The sequence below is a fragment of the Hyla sarda genome, chromosome 9, assembly GCF_029499605.1.
Source record: "Hyla sarda isolate aHylSar1 chromosome 9, aHylSar1.hap1, whole genome shotgun sequence".
Classification (NCBI taxonomy): Eukaryota; Metazoa; Chordata; class Amphibia; order Anura; family Hylidae; genus Hyla; species Hyla sarda.
In genome coordinates, this window is record NC_079197.1 from 133,200,155 (window position 1) to 133,216,492 (window position 16,338).

A 16,338-nucleotide genomic window follows, 5' to 3' on the forward strand; every position below is an offset into this window, starting at 1 on the left:
GTCAACTAACTACTTCTAGTTATCGAAAACCCACTGATTGCAACTCCCTCCTTCACGTCGCCAGTTATCATCCAGAACATACCAAGTCAGCAGTTCCTTACAGCGAATTTCTTCACCTTAGAAGAATTAACAGTACTGATGATGAATTTTTGAAACAAGCTGGCGAGCTGAGAGAGAGATTTGTAAGCAGGGGGTATCCTAAAAATGTACTAGACAGAGCCCTGGAATGTGCTTTTTCCCCAAGACAGGAGAAACCTTCTCTTTAAAAAGTGAAAAAAAAAAAAACACAAGAATGAAACAAATCAGACCAGATTTTGTTTTTACATTTAAATACAGTCCACTTGCAGATGTTATTTTAAAAAAAAGGATAAATAAAAACTGGTTCCTGATCATGAAAGATCCAATTTTAGGACCAATTGTTCAAGACAGACCCTTGGTAGCCTTTAAACGCTGTAAAAATATCAGAGATTTAGTTACTAAAAGTACCTTATCTGATAAAAGTAATAAGGATTGGCTTTCGAAATTTAGCCCAAAAGGTAACCATAAATGTGGTTCTTGTTCATGGCATCTACATCTTACTCCAGGTAAACATTTCTCACCAGGTGGCATCGATATCTCTGTTAAAAACCTAATTACCTGTAGAACAAATTGGGTTGTGTATGCTCTCGTCTATCAATGCAAACGATTTTAAATTGGCAGTACGAAGCGAGCAATGAATACAAGACTGGGTGAACAGGTTTCTACTGTGAAGTCGTTAAAAGGCTCCCCAAGATTAATTGACCATATGAATACAGCACATAATGGGGATTGTAGTGAACTAAAGTTTTTGGCATCAAAATAGTGTATACAAAAGAAGGTGTAGATAAACGAAAAACTTTATTGCAAGCCGAAGCTAAATGGATTCTAAGAACTAATGCTCATTAGTATGCTCATTAGACCTTAGAGTTATTTTGTGATTTTTATGTAACTTTATGCTGATATTTGTGTTTTTGTAAGTTATGTTTAATGTCACTTGTATCACAGTGATCTGTAATCCCTTCAACTGATGTTATCACACAGGTGAATTTAGGTGGTGACGTGTAGGTAGAAGGGAGGTCTGAAGAATTGTGCAGTGTGCACACGCAACTGCTGTCACCATACTCCAGCTATCCTGCGCGCACCTGTCCGAAGCATAGCACCATATCCCTGCACTGAATAAACCGTTTGCACCGCTTATCGGAGTGGTGAGTGCGTTCATGCATTCTCTCTACCGTGTGAACTATATTAACATTTGTTAAACACAGTTTTCCCATGCTTATGACTAAGGGGTAACCCCCAAAACACATGACAGCCTGCGTTGTCTTGTGTTGAGAAGTGTATACCTCCCTGTTTTTATTGGATCTGCAATAATGAATTAAGCTTTTATAGACCATTGGAGCAATGGATTCTTCCTCTTCATCTTGTATTTAACCCTGAACCTACGGTTTGTCCAAATGGCTCTAGCAGATCCTCAGGTGATGCGCTGTCTACTCTTTTTTAGTGTGAATCCATTTTTCTATGGATCGATATCTTGCAATAAGTTGCATATTTACATCTGGTTGCTTGAATTTCCATAAGCCACAACATAACCACAGGATAAAGCAGTCATCTTTATATAAACTCCTTGTATATTAGTTATGCTGATCAACTAGCCATAGACTCAAAGTACAGATAAAGCACCAAAAAACATCCTATCAGCGTCATCCTAATACAGTTGTTATGGCTAAGTCACTAAACATTGGCAACTTGACGGCTTTAACTATTCTACAGTATTACCTCAATAGAAATACAAACATTAAATATTTATAGGCCATATTAAATACAAACTGATTCTGAGAATGGTTCCAAGAAAGATTGTTTACACTAAACTCTACACTCCTGTGAAGTTAAATCCTTCTCGAGACCTTTGAACGCCTTGGAGGAAGAAGGGTTTACACCGGGTCGGTCATCTACCTTCCTGAATGCAAACACATGTTCTCTGTCTGAAAAAATATCATCCCTTTTCTTTTCAGTAAAATAAATCTAGACAACCCCAGTTACAGTGTCAAACACTGAGTGCTGCGCTGACATGACTACATGTTCGTCTTGGAACTGACTGGGTTAAAAGCCAATCTAGCCTGAAGGGGACTGGTACAGGTGGTATAGAGGAAAGCTGCGCCATAGCTTGGCTTCCTTCAAACATGTACTTCAAATAGCCTGAAACAACAGGATGTGAGAAGTTGTTCCATAAAAAGATGTCCGTCCTGTGCCTGATTCAGCAATGTGTGGAATACATTATGTAAATATATATTACTCCAAAACTCTAGTAATCTATTTTCCAGAGAAGGCGTCACCAAGCCTAGAAATCTCTCCACTAAATTGTTATTTAGCTACGGTAATGTTCCCATTAAAAGGTCTGGATGATCATCCTGACATGAACAAGCAACACATTAAACATTTATGGTCTCCAATGCAGAATAATGACATATGGCCATACACTGCGCTGTTCTTGTATTTGCAAATCATACATTTATATTGAAAAAGGAACAGGATAAACACCAATATCAATCTCCTGTAGAACAAGTCCTGTTTATTATAGATTTGACAAAAAGTATTAGATAACTATAGCACGCATACCTCCTAATGGTGAGACGACTCTGCACATTAGTCTGCAGGGGTGGGGCCTATGCAAATAGCATCTAAAAGGTAGGCAATCCCATGGGTGGGGCTTAACGTCCTGATTTGGGCAATTTAAATATTGGTATGTAAGAACATGTTAAGAAGTAATTTTGTCCACTATTACCCATCAATACTATGCAGTATACAAACGTAAATCCATTTGGACCCACGCACACAATAAACATATAGCGAGAAATTTCCTCACTGAATTACAGTAGCGGATTTGCGATGTCAGGATTAATTTTGCGCAAAATTTACCACCTGCAAATCAAAGTCCCAATGACAATGGGCTTTTCCCAGGTAGAATTCTGCAAAAAGAATGAACATGTTCAATCGTTCGGCGGAATCCGATCTGCGCGCGAAGTTCTGCTACAGAACTACCATAGTGTGCACTGAGCAACAAAATCCCATTAAAGGGGTACTCCACCCCTAGACATCTTATCCCCTATCCAAAGGGGATCCCCAGTGGCGGGACCCCTGCAATCTCTGCTGCGGCACCCCAGACATCTGGTGCATGGAGCGAACTTCACTCCGTGCCGGATGTCTGGTGATGAGGGGCGGAGGCTTCTGACATCACGGTCACACACCCTACCAAAGACTTGCATTGAGTGGGCGTGGCCGTAATATCACTAGCGGGGCACGGCGTGAAAAGCCTCCTGCGCTGCACACAACTCTGTAAACGAAGGTTGGGAGCAACAGGGAGATCGCGTGGGACCCCTGCAATCAGACATCTTATACCCTATCCTTTGGATAGAGAATACGATTTCTAGGGGCGGAGTACCCCTTTAAGATCAATAGGATTATGCTGCAAGTGGACTGTGCTTTAAATTAATTTTGAATGGAAAATACATAGAGGGGCATTTATGAAAGTTTGCTTAGGTATACTATTTTTTAGTTAGTTTTTTTCACTTCCATTCGGCTTACGTGCAACAAATTTACTATATTGTTGCACGGCGTTGATAACATTTTCGCAGGTAAGCAAAAGCGGGAGTTTTTTCTCACCTAAGCGAAAACAATATAGTATATTTAGTAGGTTTTTAAAGTCTTAGCGACTTTTTTGCAAATGTCGCGGTTGATAAATTTCTGACTATGGCAAGTCAAAAATGTAAAACGCTTATGTACGCCGTTTTGAAAAAAAGAAATGCTTTTCTCGCTCTCGTGGCAGATTGTCGAATGAAAAAAAAAGTCGTGGCGCAATTGCGAATTTTTTGCAACAATTTTAGACGAAAAAACTCAGGTAAATCTGATGATAAATGTCTGTCAAAAAATGTGGAGAATTATTATTAGCACCAAAATTCCCTGCCTTATCAAAATTGTGCAGAAATTTTTTTTTAAAAAAATTCCCCTCTGCATAACAAGAAAGTTATATAAAGCTAAAGTACAAACCCTATTATGATCTGTACAAAACCGGTAGGAGGTATGTGGAAACATATCCTGCCCTAGAATTCATGTTTTTAGAGAAAAACATCCCCATAAGTACAGCACCGGATGAAGCCTGTATGGTGGAAGACGTAGACTGAGCGGCTTCATACCTTGTTGTCATACAGCATAGACGTGGGCATTAGGCCTTCTATGATTGGCATTTAGATACAGTTTTAGGTTTATCAGATGTATGAACCCAACCTCCTAAGCCATGTGCTTATCGCAGCAGGATAAAAAGTTGAGGTAATACACCAAACTGTTAAATCTAAAAAAAAAAAAAAAAAATGTCTAGGAGATGCCACATAGATATAGGACAGGAAAGTATACATGTCTGCAGCTGTAGAGTCGCTTCCCTCATTCTTGGATCACTCCTGTTCCATAAAAGGCACTGTGCCATTTTGTGGATTGCTAACAGAACACTTGAGCGCCGATCCAGATGGCAGGAACTGAACAGAAGCACTTGGACGATCGCAGAAATTCTTCATCAGGTAGCAAACGTCTGTACACGAAGATACAAAGCGTTACTCAGTTTCCTGAATCCTATCTGATCTTTAAAAAGCAGGAACCGCCGACTTCAGCAGTCATTGGGGTTTTAGTTTCAGTCTACGTTTTTCCCTATAAATTAGAGAAACGAAAACCCCAATGACTGCTGAAGTCGGTGACATATACTTCTAGATTGGCACTCCGTGTGGATGGGCTCCAGCACATCCAATCTCAACATCCTTTTCTATTGAGGGTTCATTAAAACAGGTCATACAGGAACATAGACGGTAGACAGTAAGAGTCCGTACTGGAGCTCATCCACACGGAGTGCCAATCTAGAAGTATATGTCAAAGATGGAGGCTCGGAAAAACTCTAAAGCCAGCCTTAAAAGTTATTCCAGGCCTCTGTCTGTGTTGGGACCATGTCCGATATGACATACAGGTGCATACACAACAAATTAAAATCCTCTAAGCCAGTGGTGTCCAAACTGTGGCCCTCCAGATCTTACAAAACTGGCGGTCTAGGCATGCTGAGAGTTGTAGTTTTTCAACATCTGGGAGGGCCACAGTTTGGACACCCCTGCTCTAAGCGTTTCTAATGCAACATCCTTGTTCACGGTATCATGAACAAGGACATGGGCCCAGATTTATGCAACAAGGGCCCAGATTTATCCAACAAGGGCCCAGATTCATCAAACTGTGTGAGAGAAAAAAAAAAAAAAAAGAGAGATTTCCCCACAGCAGCCAATCACAGCTCAGCTAATGAGCTGTGGTAAAGTGAAAGCTGAGCTGTGATTGGTTGCTGTGGGAACATATCTATTTTTTCTCTCACACGGTTTGATAAATCTGGGCCGTTGGCCCAGATTTATCAAACCGTGTGAGAGAAAAAAAAAAAAGAGATCTTTTCCCACAGCAACCAATCACAGCTCAGCTTTCACTTTACCACAGCTCATTAGCTGAGCTGTGATTGGCTGCTGTGGGGAAATCTCTCTTTTTTTTTTTTTCTCTCACACAGTTTGATAAATCTCCCCATGATGACCAAAACAATCAGATTTATGAAAACCTGTCCAGAGTAAAGGTTGCCCAGTTGCCCATAGCAACCAATCAGATTGCTTCTTTCATTTTTGAAAAGGCCTGTGAAAAATGAAAGAAGCGTTCTGATTGGTTGCCTAGGGCAACTCAGCAACTTTTCCTCTGGACAGGTTTTCATAAATCTACCCCCAGGTGCTTTAAATTGTTGCGTCTGTACCTGTTTGACATGTTTAAAAGGAATCTCAATTAAAAAAAAAAAAGAAGTCTGGGATTAAATGTGGCAGACTTTTCTTCCATGTTTCTCCCCATGCACATTTGCCACAGAGTCAGTGGTCAGGTTTGTGCCCCCGGCACATGTGGTGGGTGGAGACACAGGCATATCCTGGAAAGTGAGGAGCGATACTCTTCTTGTTTGATGTATCATAGTTTCCTCAATTAATATTGCCAAGAAAAGAGAAAAAAGTGGTCTCATGAGGGTCCTGAACAAGGAATACCACCACAGAATATAACTAACAACCACCATCTCTACGGGGAGGAATCGGGGTCTAGTTTCTCAAAGGGAGGTAGGGGGGAGCACTTTAGGAACTAGTCCAGAAATAAACGAAATAATACATTGCCAGATTTCCGTTATAAATGAGCAGAAGTGACATTTCTTTATAAAGGAAAAATACTTCACGGATCACAATGAACATTAGCCAGAATTCTGGTAGAACTATTGAATGAAGGTTCTGCCAAGCACGCTCTCCAAGTGTGTCCTGGTGCCGTGATATGACAAATTCTTGCTGTTTCTTATTCCTTTTTGAGTCGGTTCCTGCCATGCCACAAACTGCCTGCATGTGTTTTCATTTATGTTAGAATGGTCTCGCATTACACCCGCACTTTGTCTGAGGACAATGGAGGCAGCCTGAATGATGTTTGTGCAGCCAATGAATGTCCGATGCACAAGCATGCTAAAGCAACATGATGATTCCTTCATTGACTATATACACAGGAAATTACAGAATCGTTACTTAGTGACTCACCCAAAAAAAAAAAAAAAAGGACAGATCTGCCGAAACTTGTTTACAATCGAAGTTATGGTCATACAAAAGTATAAAAGATAATGAAGCAACCAATTCTTATTACGGAAACATTTTAAGTGAGAGTTTCTATGCAAGGACAAGAGGTTTGGGTAACAGGACGAGAAAAAATACCCTCTTACCTTCACGTCCTTATGAGGTCACCAGGATGGATTTTGGTCACCATTACATATAAATGGCCCCTATGCATTACTCTTTATCTATAGATGACCACTTTTGGTCACTAAACACCTATAGATAAGACCAATTGGTCATTTATCACCTACAGATTATGCCTATTGATCACTCATCCCCTATAGATGAGACCTATTGGTCACTCAACTATAGCCCATAACTGTCTACCTTTGTTTCTGTGAAATGGTTCTTAAAGATTAATACAGAACCAGTAAGTAGACCCTCAATACCCAAAACGGACTGGCACTGGATGTGTGGCATCAAAAAGAGTCTTGGTACTCACCCTGAAACACCTCAAACAATAGTACTCTGCATAACAAAATATATAAGTTAAATGACAAGCGTAGGCTCAAAGCCAGTTGAAGGTCAACCAAACTCAGATGTCAAAGGTACTAGAGATCAGACAAATCTTCAGACATGGCCAAAGGTTGGAATCAGATGTCACAAGCCAAGACATCCCAACAGGTGGAAACAGCAAACAGGGTCAATGTGGGGTCAAGGGATAGACAGTATGATTTACAGGCCCATCAGGAAAGATGCCACCTCCCAGCTTCTCCAGGACTCTGCAATCTGCCATCTGAGGTGAGATATTCATGTCACCTTCCTGCAAATATGGCTCTGTGGTGATTGTTACGCACATAGGGGTTAGAAGAGAGCCAAATAGAGCCTGTATAAAATAGTAGTAGCTACATCTACATACAATAGTTCTTCTGCAGGAGACTATCCAAACAAGCAAAAGGAAGGAAATTGTCATACATGCAAAATTTGGTTTCCTCACTTTCACTTGCATTGTCACGTCAGAAAGATAAGTGCAACAAAAAGCACTGAAACTATAAATAGGAGGAGACCGGTAGATCAGCTCACCGGATAGGCGTCCTTTCTACAGCACGGCAGGCGTATAGCTACACCAAACAGTAGAAATAGGAACAGATAGCCAGCGTGGAACATGCAGATAATCCTTTATTGAATAAAATCAGGAACAGGAGGACATGACGCGTTACAGGCGACTATAAATAGAAGTTCTTTCTCGATATAGTAGCCTATTTCTACAGTAAATATATTTAAACTTACAATATACAATATCCATATCCACATTATATACATACTGTTTAGAATTCCGGGTGCTGCACACAGGTCGCGGGGTCCCAGCAATCAGACATCTTGTCCCCTGTCCTTTGGATAGGGGATACCATGACTAGGTACAGAGTACCCTTTTAAGACTAAGGGGAAATTTATCCTTAGTTTTACACATTTCTTTGTTTGTTTTTGGTAGTAGAAGTTGCAAAATTTTGCACAATGATTCAAAAAGTTGCATATTTTTGTGCAACAGGATAAAAGGTCACTATATACCATAAAAATGATGCACTGAAGTAACAATGTATTAAAGTCCTTACAACTATTTAATACATTTGATACACATTAGCTCCACACAAAATAAAGGTGGACAAAAATCCTTCACCTATATCAACAATGATAAATTCCCCGCTTAGAATCTACTATCTCAAAAAGTCTAAATGTGAGACTGTGCCAGCAATAAGTTAGAGGCAGACGGCTCTTGAAGCCATTAATAAAATTCAGCACTAAATGTTACAAGTGCCATCTAAACAGGAGCACTAACCAAGCAGGCTGAGAAGACTGACACCACTAGAAGTTTCGATTCTGCCATCCTCTCGGTCTCAAAGTCACAGAATGTTCTATTTTGAAATGTTATCAGATGTGAAGAGCTTCTGAAGCTGGTATCTTATATCCATGAGGATCTGAGAACAAATGCACTAAAAACACTAGGACACGGACAACAGAAGAGAAAGATAAAAGCGGGAACACAGACTACTCACCAACTTTAGCAAATGCTTCCCTTAACTCTTCTAGTTCATCCTTGGAGATCTGTGTGGTGTTTGCCATTGTTGACGGCAGCAGATACCTACAACCAAAACAAATCTCAGAATCTGCTGAAATACACTGCTCAACAAAATAAAGGGAACACTTACACAACACAATGTAACTCCAAGTCAATGACACTTCTGTGAAATCACACTGTCCACTCAGGAAGAACACTGCTTGACAATCATTTTCACATGCTGTTGTGCAAATGGAACAGACAACAGGTGGAAATTATAGGCAATTAGCAAGACACCCCCAATAAAGGAGTGGTTGTGCAGGTGGTGACCACAGACCACTTCTCAGTTCCTATGCTTCTTGGCTGATGTTTTGGTCACTTTTGAATGCTGGCGGTGCTTTCACTCTGGTGGTAGCATGAGACGGAGTCTACAACCCTCACAAGTGGCTCAGGTAGTGCAGCTCATCTAGGATGGCACATCAATGCGAGCAGTGGCAAGAAGGTTTGCTGAGTCTGTCAGCATAGTGTCCAGAGCATGGGGGCACTACCAGTACATCAGGAGACATAGAAGAGGCCATAGGAGGGCAACAACCCAGCAGAAGGACCGCTACCTCTGCCTTTGTGCAAGGAGGAGCAGGAGGAGCACTGCCAGAGCCCTGCAAAATGACCTCCAGCAGGCCACAAATGTACATGTGTCCACTCAAACCGTCAGAAACAGACTCCATGAGGGTGGTATGAGAGCCCGACGTCCACAGGTGGGGGCTGTGCTTACAGCCCAACACCGTAGAGGATGTTTGGCATTTGACGGAGAACACAGATCGGCAAATTCACCACTGGCACACTGTGCTCTTCACAGATGAAAGCAGGTTCACACTGAGCACATGTGACAGAGTCTGGAGACGCAGCACGGGCACAGGGGAAGGTAAAAGTTTTCAACCGCATTTCTCGTTTAAGAAATTTACATTCCGTACTCCTGTTTATTCTTTCGTCGGATCCGCTCAGAAATGCACTGCTGTCTGGTGATGCCACATATTTTGACGGATATTCAATAGTATTAATTAGGGATATACAGATACTGGTATCGGGGCCGGTACTAGCCATTTGCATGGTATCGGAGACTCGTTTAATGTCCCAGATACCATGACCGATACCTGGTGCCGCTCTGCTGCCCCGTTCTTCCATCCTCCCATTCGCATCATAGTGTTCCATGGAGGAGCATGTTACACACACGTCACTCCGCCTCCTCCCCTGCGCCCAGCGTAACGCTACGGAGGAAGCAGAGTGACGTGTATGTCACATGCTCCTCCATAGGACAACACAATGCGGAACGGAGGACGGGAGAACGGGGCAGCAGAGCGGCAGCACCCGACCCGAGGAGGTGAGCTGCCTGCAAGGAGGGGGCTGCTACTAATGTCTAATGGGGGGGGGCCCTGCTGCTGTCTAATAGGGGGGGGGGCCCTGCTGCTGTCTAATAGGGGGGGGGGCCCTGCTGCTGTCTAATAGGGGGGGGGGCCCTGCTGCTGTCTCATAGGGGGGGGCCCTGCTGCTGTCTCATAGGGGGGGGGCCCTGCTGCTGTCTCATAGGGGGGGGGCCCTGCTGTCTCATAGGGGGGGGGCTGCTGTCTACAAGGGGGGGGGCTGCTGTCTACAAGGGGAGGGGGCTGCTGTCTACAAGGGGGGGGTGGGCTGCTGTCTACAAGGGGGGGGTGGGCTGCTGTCTACAAGGGGGGGGTGGGCTGCTGTCTACAAGGGGGGGGTGGGCTGCTGTCTACAAGGGGGGGGTGGGCTGCTGTCTACAAGGGGGGGGGGGCTGCTGTCTACAAGGGGGGGGCTGCTGTCTACAAGGGGGGGGCTGCTGTCTACAAGGGGGGGGCTGCTGTCTACAAGGGGGGGGCTGCTGTCTACAAGGGGGGGGCTGCTGTCTACAAGGGGGGGGGCTGCTGTCTACAAGGGGGGGGGCTGCTGTCTACAAGGGGGGGGGCTGCTGTCTACAAGGGGGGGGGCTGCTGTCTACAAGGGGGGGGGCTGCTGTCTACAAGGGGGGGGGCTGCTGTCTACAAGGGGGGGGGCTGCTGTCTACAAGGGGGGGGGCTGCTGTCTACAAGGGGGGGGGCTGCTGTCTACAAGGGGGGGGGCTGCTGTCTACAAGGGGGGGGGCTGCTGTCTACAAGGGGGGGGGCTGCTGTCTACAAGGGGGGGGGCTGCTGTCTACAAGGGGGGGGGCTGCTGTCTACAAGGGGGGGGGCTGCTGTCTACAAGGGGGGGGGCTGCTGTCTACAAGGGGGGGGGCTGCTGTCTACAAGGGGGGGGGCTGCTGTCTACAAGGGGGGGGGGCTGCTGTCTACAAGGGGGGGGGCTGCTGTCTACAAGGGGGGGGGCTGCTGTCTACAAGGGGGGGCTGCTGTCTACAAGGGGGGGGGCTGCTGTCTACAAGGGGGGGCTGCTGTCTACAAGGGGGGGCTGCTGTCTACAAGGGGGGGGCTGCTGTCTACAAGGGGGGGCAGCTACTAATGACTGCCAGGGGGCTGCAGCTAATGTCTGCAAGGGGATACTACCTCCTATTAAAGACAATCTTACAGAAGGGTCACCTGCACTAACTTGAATTTATAGGTAGACAGTGCAGGTGACCCGGTTTCTACCGCTGCTCACCATATGATCACCGGTCTCACCGCCAATGCAAATTCCCTGTTCTGTCCAATGGAGAAGAGAGAAATCTTGGCTCATTACAGCAGCCACCTCCATTGTACACAACAAGGACCCTCATATCATACGGTAAGCACCGCCACAAACCGCGTCACCTTGGTGTCAGATTCCCTTTAAAATATATGTACTCGTACTTGGTATCGGCACGTACTAGAATTAAAGTATCGGTACTCCTACTCGGTCCTAAAAAAATGGTATTGGGACATCCCTAGTATTAATCCAGCCTTACAAGTAGGGACTGTCCAAAGCAGCAATTGCAACGTATGAACACAGCCTCGTAAAGCAGTGACTATTAGAATCACCAGTGAATAAAACAATAAGTGCGACATACGTTCTATACAAATACTACTTAGGAAGAACTAAGCTAAAGTAGAACAAAACTTACCTGAGTGCAAAGTCTTCTTATAAAAACGTTCCCTTCAGATTAGCTTTACACCCTAAAAAAACAGAATAGACTGTATGAAAAACATGAACAAATACTTTACATAAATCTTTAGGAAGCCTTACATTTAAATACAGTATTATTGCCAAAATGACTAGTTACCCAGGGTCCCGGTGGCCTATTCAAAACTATGATTTTGTTGAAATGGCCAACATTTTAGAGTAAGTCCATGTGTTCTGGGAACCCTCTCCCTGAACCGGTTTCACGCTGCCGACAGTTTGAGTAGCACAAGACCGTGACGGGTTCCCTAAAAGCTGACTGCATAAATAACAGAAAAGATAGTTTTACAATTTTTCGGTGAACAATCACTTCTTAGACAGTAGTTGTCTGTCGCAAAGGATATGTCCTGTAGGAATATGATGTAAAAACTAGACAAAATAATCGGCAAAAAATAGATATAGATGGTATAATCAGCCAATTACAGCCAAACATTTGACACTTTGTCAAGCAAATAATAATTTGGATTAATTTTTTTTTAAATATATTTACTTATTAGCGCTATATTATTCTGGCATTGCCAAATAGTTGTATCAATAATACATCTGAGAGACAATAGTGCTTCAGCTCACCCCAGGTGCGCACGGACAGGGCGTGGACCTTGCCCAAAATTGCAGCAAGAAGAGAAAGGAGTCCAGCGTCCGATAACTCAGAGGATGATATTTATTTCACCAGATGATCACAAACAGGAACACAAGGTACAGTGATGCGTTTCGGCCTTAAACAAGGCCTTAGTCATACACAACAGATAGTACAAAAAAAGACTGATTTTTATACATGTGGGTGGGCGGACATGACGCAATGACACACCTGCAATCACAGGTGGACAGGACATCATGCAACACACCTACAGATCCGGTGTAACCAGCCCACATGTAAAAACTAGTAGCAACCGCCACTGCAAAACATATATATGTGTGTATGACCTTGTTTTACGGCCGAAACGCGTCACTGTACCTTGTGTTCCTGTTTGTGACCATCTGGTGAAATAAATATCATCCTCTGGAGTTATCGGACGCTGGACTCCTTTCTCTTCTTGCAATAATACATCGGATACAAATGATATGCTGTGACTGATCAGTCACGTTGTGCCTGATCCTCTTCTTTTCTGTATATCCAGCTATAAACATCTGTCACTCCCATGTGTGCAGCTATATAGAATTTACCCAGTCAGTAACTAGTCACTCTCTATAATCCAGTGTGTGTGATTTTAAGCTCAAATGTGTGGGTAGAAGAAGAAAACTTTTACAAAAATCTGCATACAAAAAATAAAAACGACCTGCCCCAACAAAGACAGGTTTACCAAAGGGAGGATAAGCATTGTCTACCTGCCAAACCAATAAGAGGCAACCCAGCAAAAACTCTGAAGGTCTATTCCAGGCAGTGGACAATAATTACCCAGTATGCCCCATTTCTGGCCTATTTTAGCTCCTTCTCTTATAGTAACTGTCAATTTAGTTCCTAATTATAGCTGTGACCAGAAGAATCATAGATCTCTGAAAGATTAGGAGATTTTAGGAGCTCGTTCTAAGAAGCAACAATCTACCAAAAGGAGCTGCCTACTTCTCCGAACATGTATCTTCAAGCTCAGGCTTACATAATTCACATTCCACCCATCAAGTGAGAAAGAACTAGATGTAAGAGACACACACCTAACAATCCATTACTTTTATGAGGTTACAAGTGTCAGTGGGGCGTGGCCGTGACATCACAAGCGCGGCATGGCAGTGACGTCATGAGCTCCGACGCTGCATCAGATGCTCTAAACGAACGCTGGGTGCAGCATGGAGATTGTGGGGATCCCCAGCAGCGGGGACCCCCTTGATCAGACATCTTATCCCCTATCCTATGAATAGGGGATAAGATGTCTAGGGGCTGAGTACCCCCCTTTAAGGGATTCTGGAAGATCAAAATCATAACTGGAAAAGCTCCTTTATTATAACCATAGTCTGTAATTCGCTGTCTTGGTCTCTACGTCAATTATATGCATGCAAGAAAATGTAAGAAGCTGGCTCTCAGAGAAGTACTACTGTATTTTTCGCCCTATAGGATGCACCGGCATATAAAGGACGCACACAATTTTAAAGGTGCAAAATCTAGAAAAAAAGATTCTGAACCCAACAGTGATCTTCAACCTGCGGACCTCCAGATGTTGCAAAACTACAATTCCCAGCATGCCCGGACAGCCAACGGCTGGGTCCGGGCATGCTGGGAGTTGTAGTTTTGCAACATCTGGAGGTCTGCAGGTTGAAGACCACTGGATAGGAGGTAGTGCTCACGTGTCCCCGCCGCGCCGGACCCGTCACCGCATCCCCGACGCTCCGGACGTAGTCTTCCCCGGGATCCATGCTCTCCGTCGCCGTCATCACGTCGCTATGCACGCCGGTCCTATTGGATGACGGGACGGCGTGAGCGAAAGAGAGCGCCGGCCATGAAGGGGATCCCGACACGGAGCAGACACCGAGGAGGCAGGTAAGGTCCCTCCCGGTGTCCTGTAAGCTGTTCGGGATGCCGCGATTTCACTGTGGCGGTCCCAAACAGCCCGACTGAGCAGCCTGGTTAGTGTCACTTTCCCTTCAGACGCAGCGGTCAGCTTTGATTGCTGCGTCAGCAGGGTTAATAGAGGGCATCACCGTGATCAGTGATGTCCTGTATTAGCCGCGAGTTCCGGCCGTTGATGGCCGCAGGGACCGACCCGATAAGTGTGTATTTGCCGTATAAGACGCACCAACTTTCTCTCCCCCCCCAGTTTTGGGGAAGAAAAAGTGCGTCTTATACGGCGGGAAAAAAAAAAAAAAAAGTATTTACAATACACACTTTTCTGCACAGTGATACCATATCAGCACAACATAGTATGACTTAACATATTTTGTGTCTTAGGTCCCTTCCATATCACAATTTCAAGGTCACCTGTATACACTGGCAACAAGTTATGCCGCTATATGTAAGACATACCTTTATGACAGTGACTTACCCTGACACTTGCATACATTTCATGTATAGGTCAGGGAAATCTCACAACTTATACCTACAACAAAAGGCTGAGATATAACTAACTGGATAGTAGGATGTCCTCTATGAGTCTTGTTGTATTTTCTATTCTGACACACTTTATATGGAATACATACTGTTAAAAAGTATCCTGACATATCCAAGCCCAACAGAGGTGAAATGGACGCTCATTGGGCCTCTATCAGGTGAACGGAACCCTAAGGATATTTTGTCATATATGCCAAGCATAGGGCCAAGACTGATGTGAATAGGGTCTGACTTGTACAAGCTGGAACTACATTTTGCGAATGCTCCAATCATTATTGGGTAATTCCAGCATTTGTGGAGGTCACAGCAAAATCCACATTAATAGAACAAAGTGATCAGAGCATCCAGCAGGGGTTGAATACACTTTTATTTTTTGTTTTTTATTTTTTTTTTAACAAATCAAAAATGAGTTTATGGTTTGTGGAGAAATAAAAATTCCTACATTAAAAACAGTGACATTTTGACTAATGGGGTGCACTTTACCAAGTTTAAATGACAGTACCAACTGGTTATAAGTAAAAATAACAGCAAAAAAATGTTAATAATAATAATTATTATGGTTTGTAGATAGAGTTAGCCTCAATTGTATCTATTTATACTGACATCATCATGGTTTCCATCTCTTACAGGATCAACATGAAGATCGGTTAGGATTGGTTGTTTCTCCAACCCCATTGCTTAGAAATGGTTAGTTTGTGTTAAAGGACAGAATTGTTTTACGCCATTCTGAAAATCTTGAAAGAATGTGACAGAGTATGACCAAACTGAAGTTTTTTTTTCCTAAAATGTAATAAAAATTATAGTCAAATATATAAAATCATTCATATATTAAATTAATAGATAATATATATCTATATATGATATAAATATTAAACACATTTCAACACACCCACACACACACACAACACACCTATACACACCACACCACATATACACACACACACCACACACACACATATACACAACCACCACACACACCAACCTCTCAACCAAACACACACACAATAACACATCCAACACACACATACACACCATATATACACATACACACACATACACACATATACACACACATATATACCACCACACACACAATACACACACAACACACTCATACACCATACACACACACACACACATACACAAACCTCCTACAATGCAAGCACAGATACAAAGTTTAAGTAAAGGGTACCAGTCACCAAAAAGTTGCCCAATGGAAGAGCATGGCATAAACCAAAGGGCCCCGATTTGTTAATCAAGGGACCCCTAGGGGGGCCTCAGGAACGATATAGCATGTATAATCTCCTAGAGACCCAATAGACCAACTAACTTCTCTTTAACTTCTTTCGACCCTTCTGAAATAAAAATGACCTGTACTAGTGTTCTTTAACGTACACACAATCTTTATTTCATTAATTCATATAAGACTCCAGTCCACTCATTAGGAGCCAAAG

At 43.5% G+C, this 16,338-nt stretch overlaps 1 protein-coding gene and 1 long non-coding RNA gene across 2 annotated transcripts in view; one reads left to right on the plus strand and one right to left on the minus strand.

Annotated features, from left to right (window-relative positions):
* PLS3 (plastin 3) overlaps nt 1–11,842 on the minus strand; it is a gene marked incomplete at its 5' end in the record, with an annotated part of 55,264 nt that extends 43,422 nt beyond the window's left edge. Inside the window, 2 exon segments of the mRNA XM_056539071.1 lie at nt 8,702–8,787; nt 11,792–11,842. Coding sequence (XP_056395046.1) covers nt 8,702–8,768 — 67 coding nt within the window.
* LOC130290885 (uncharacterized) overlaps nt 5,742–16,338 on the plus strand; it is a 19,036-nt gene continuing 8,439 nt past the window's right edge. The window contains exon 1 of the long non-coding RNA XR_008847725.1: nt 5,742–5,805. This is a non-coding gene — a long non-coding RNA (uncharacterized LOC130290885). The remainder of the gene's footprint in view (nt 5,806–16,338) is intronic.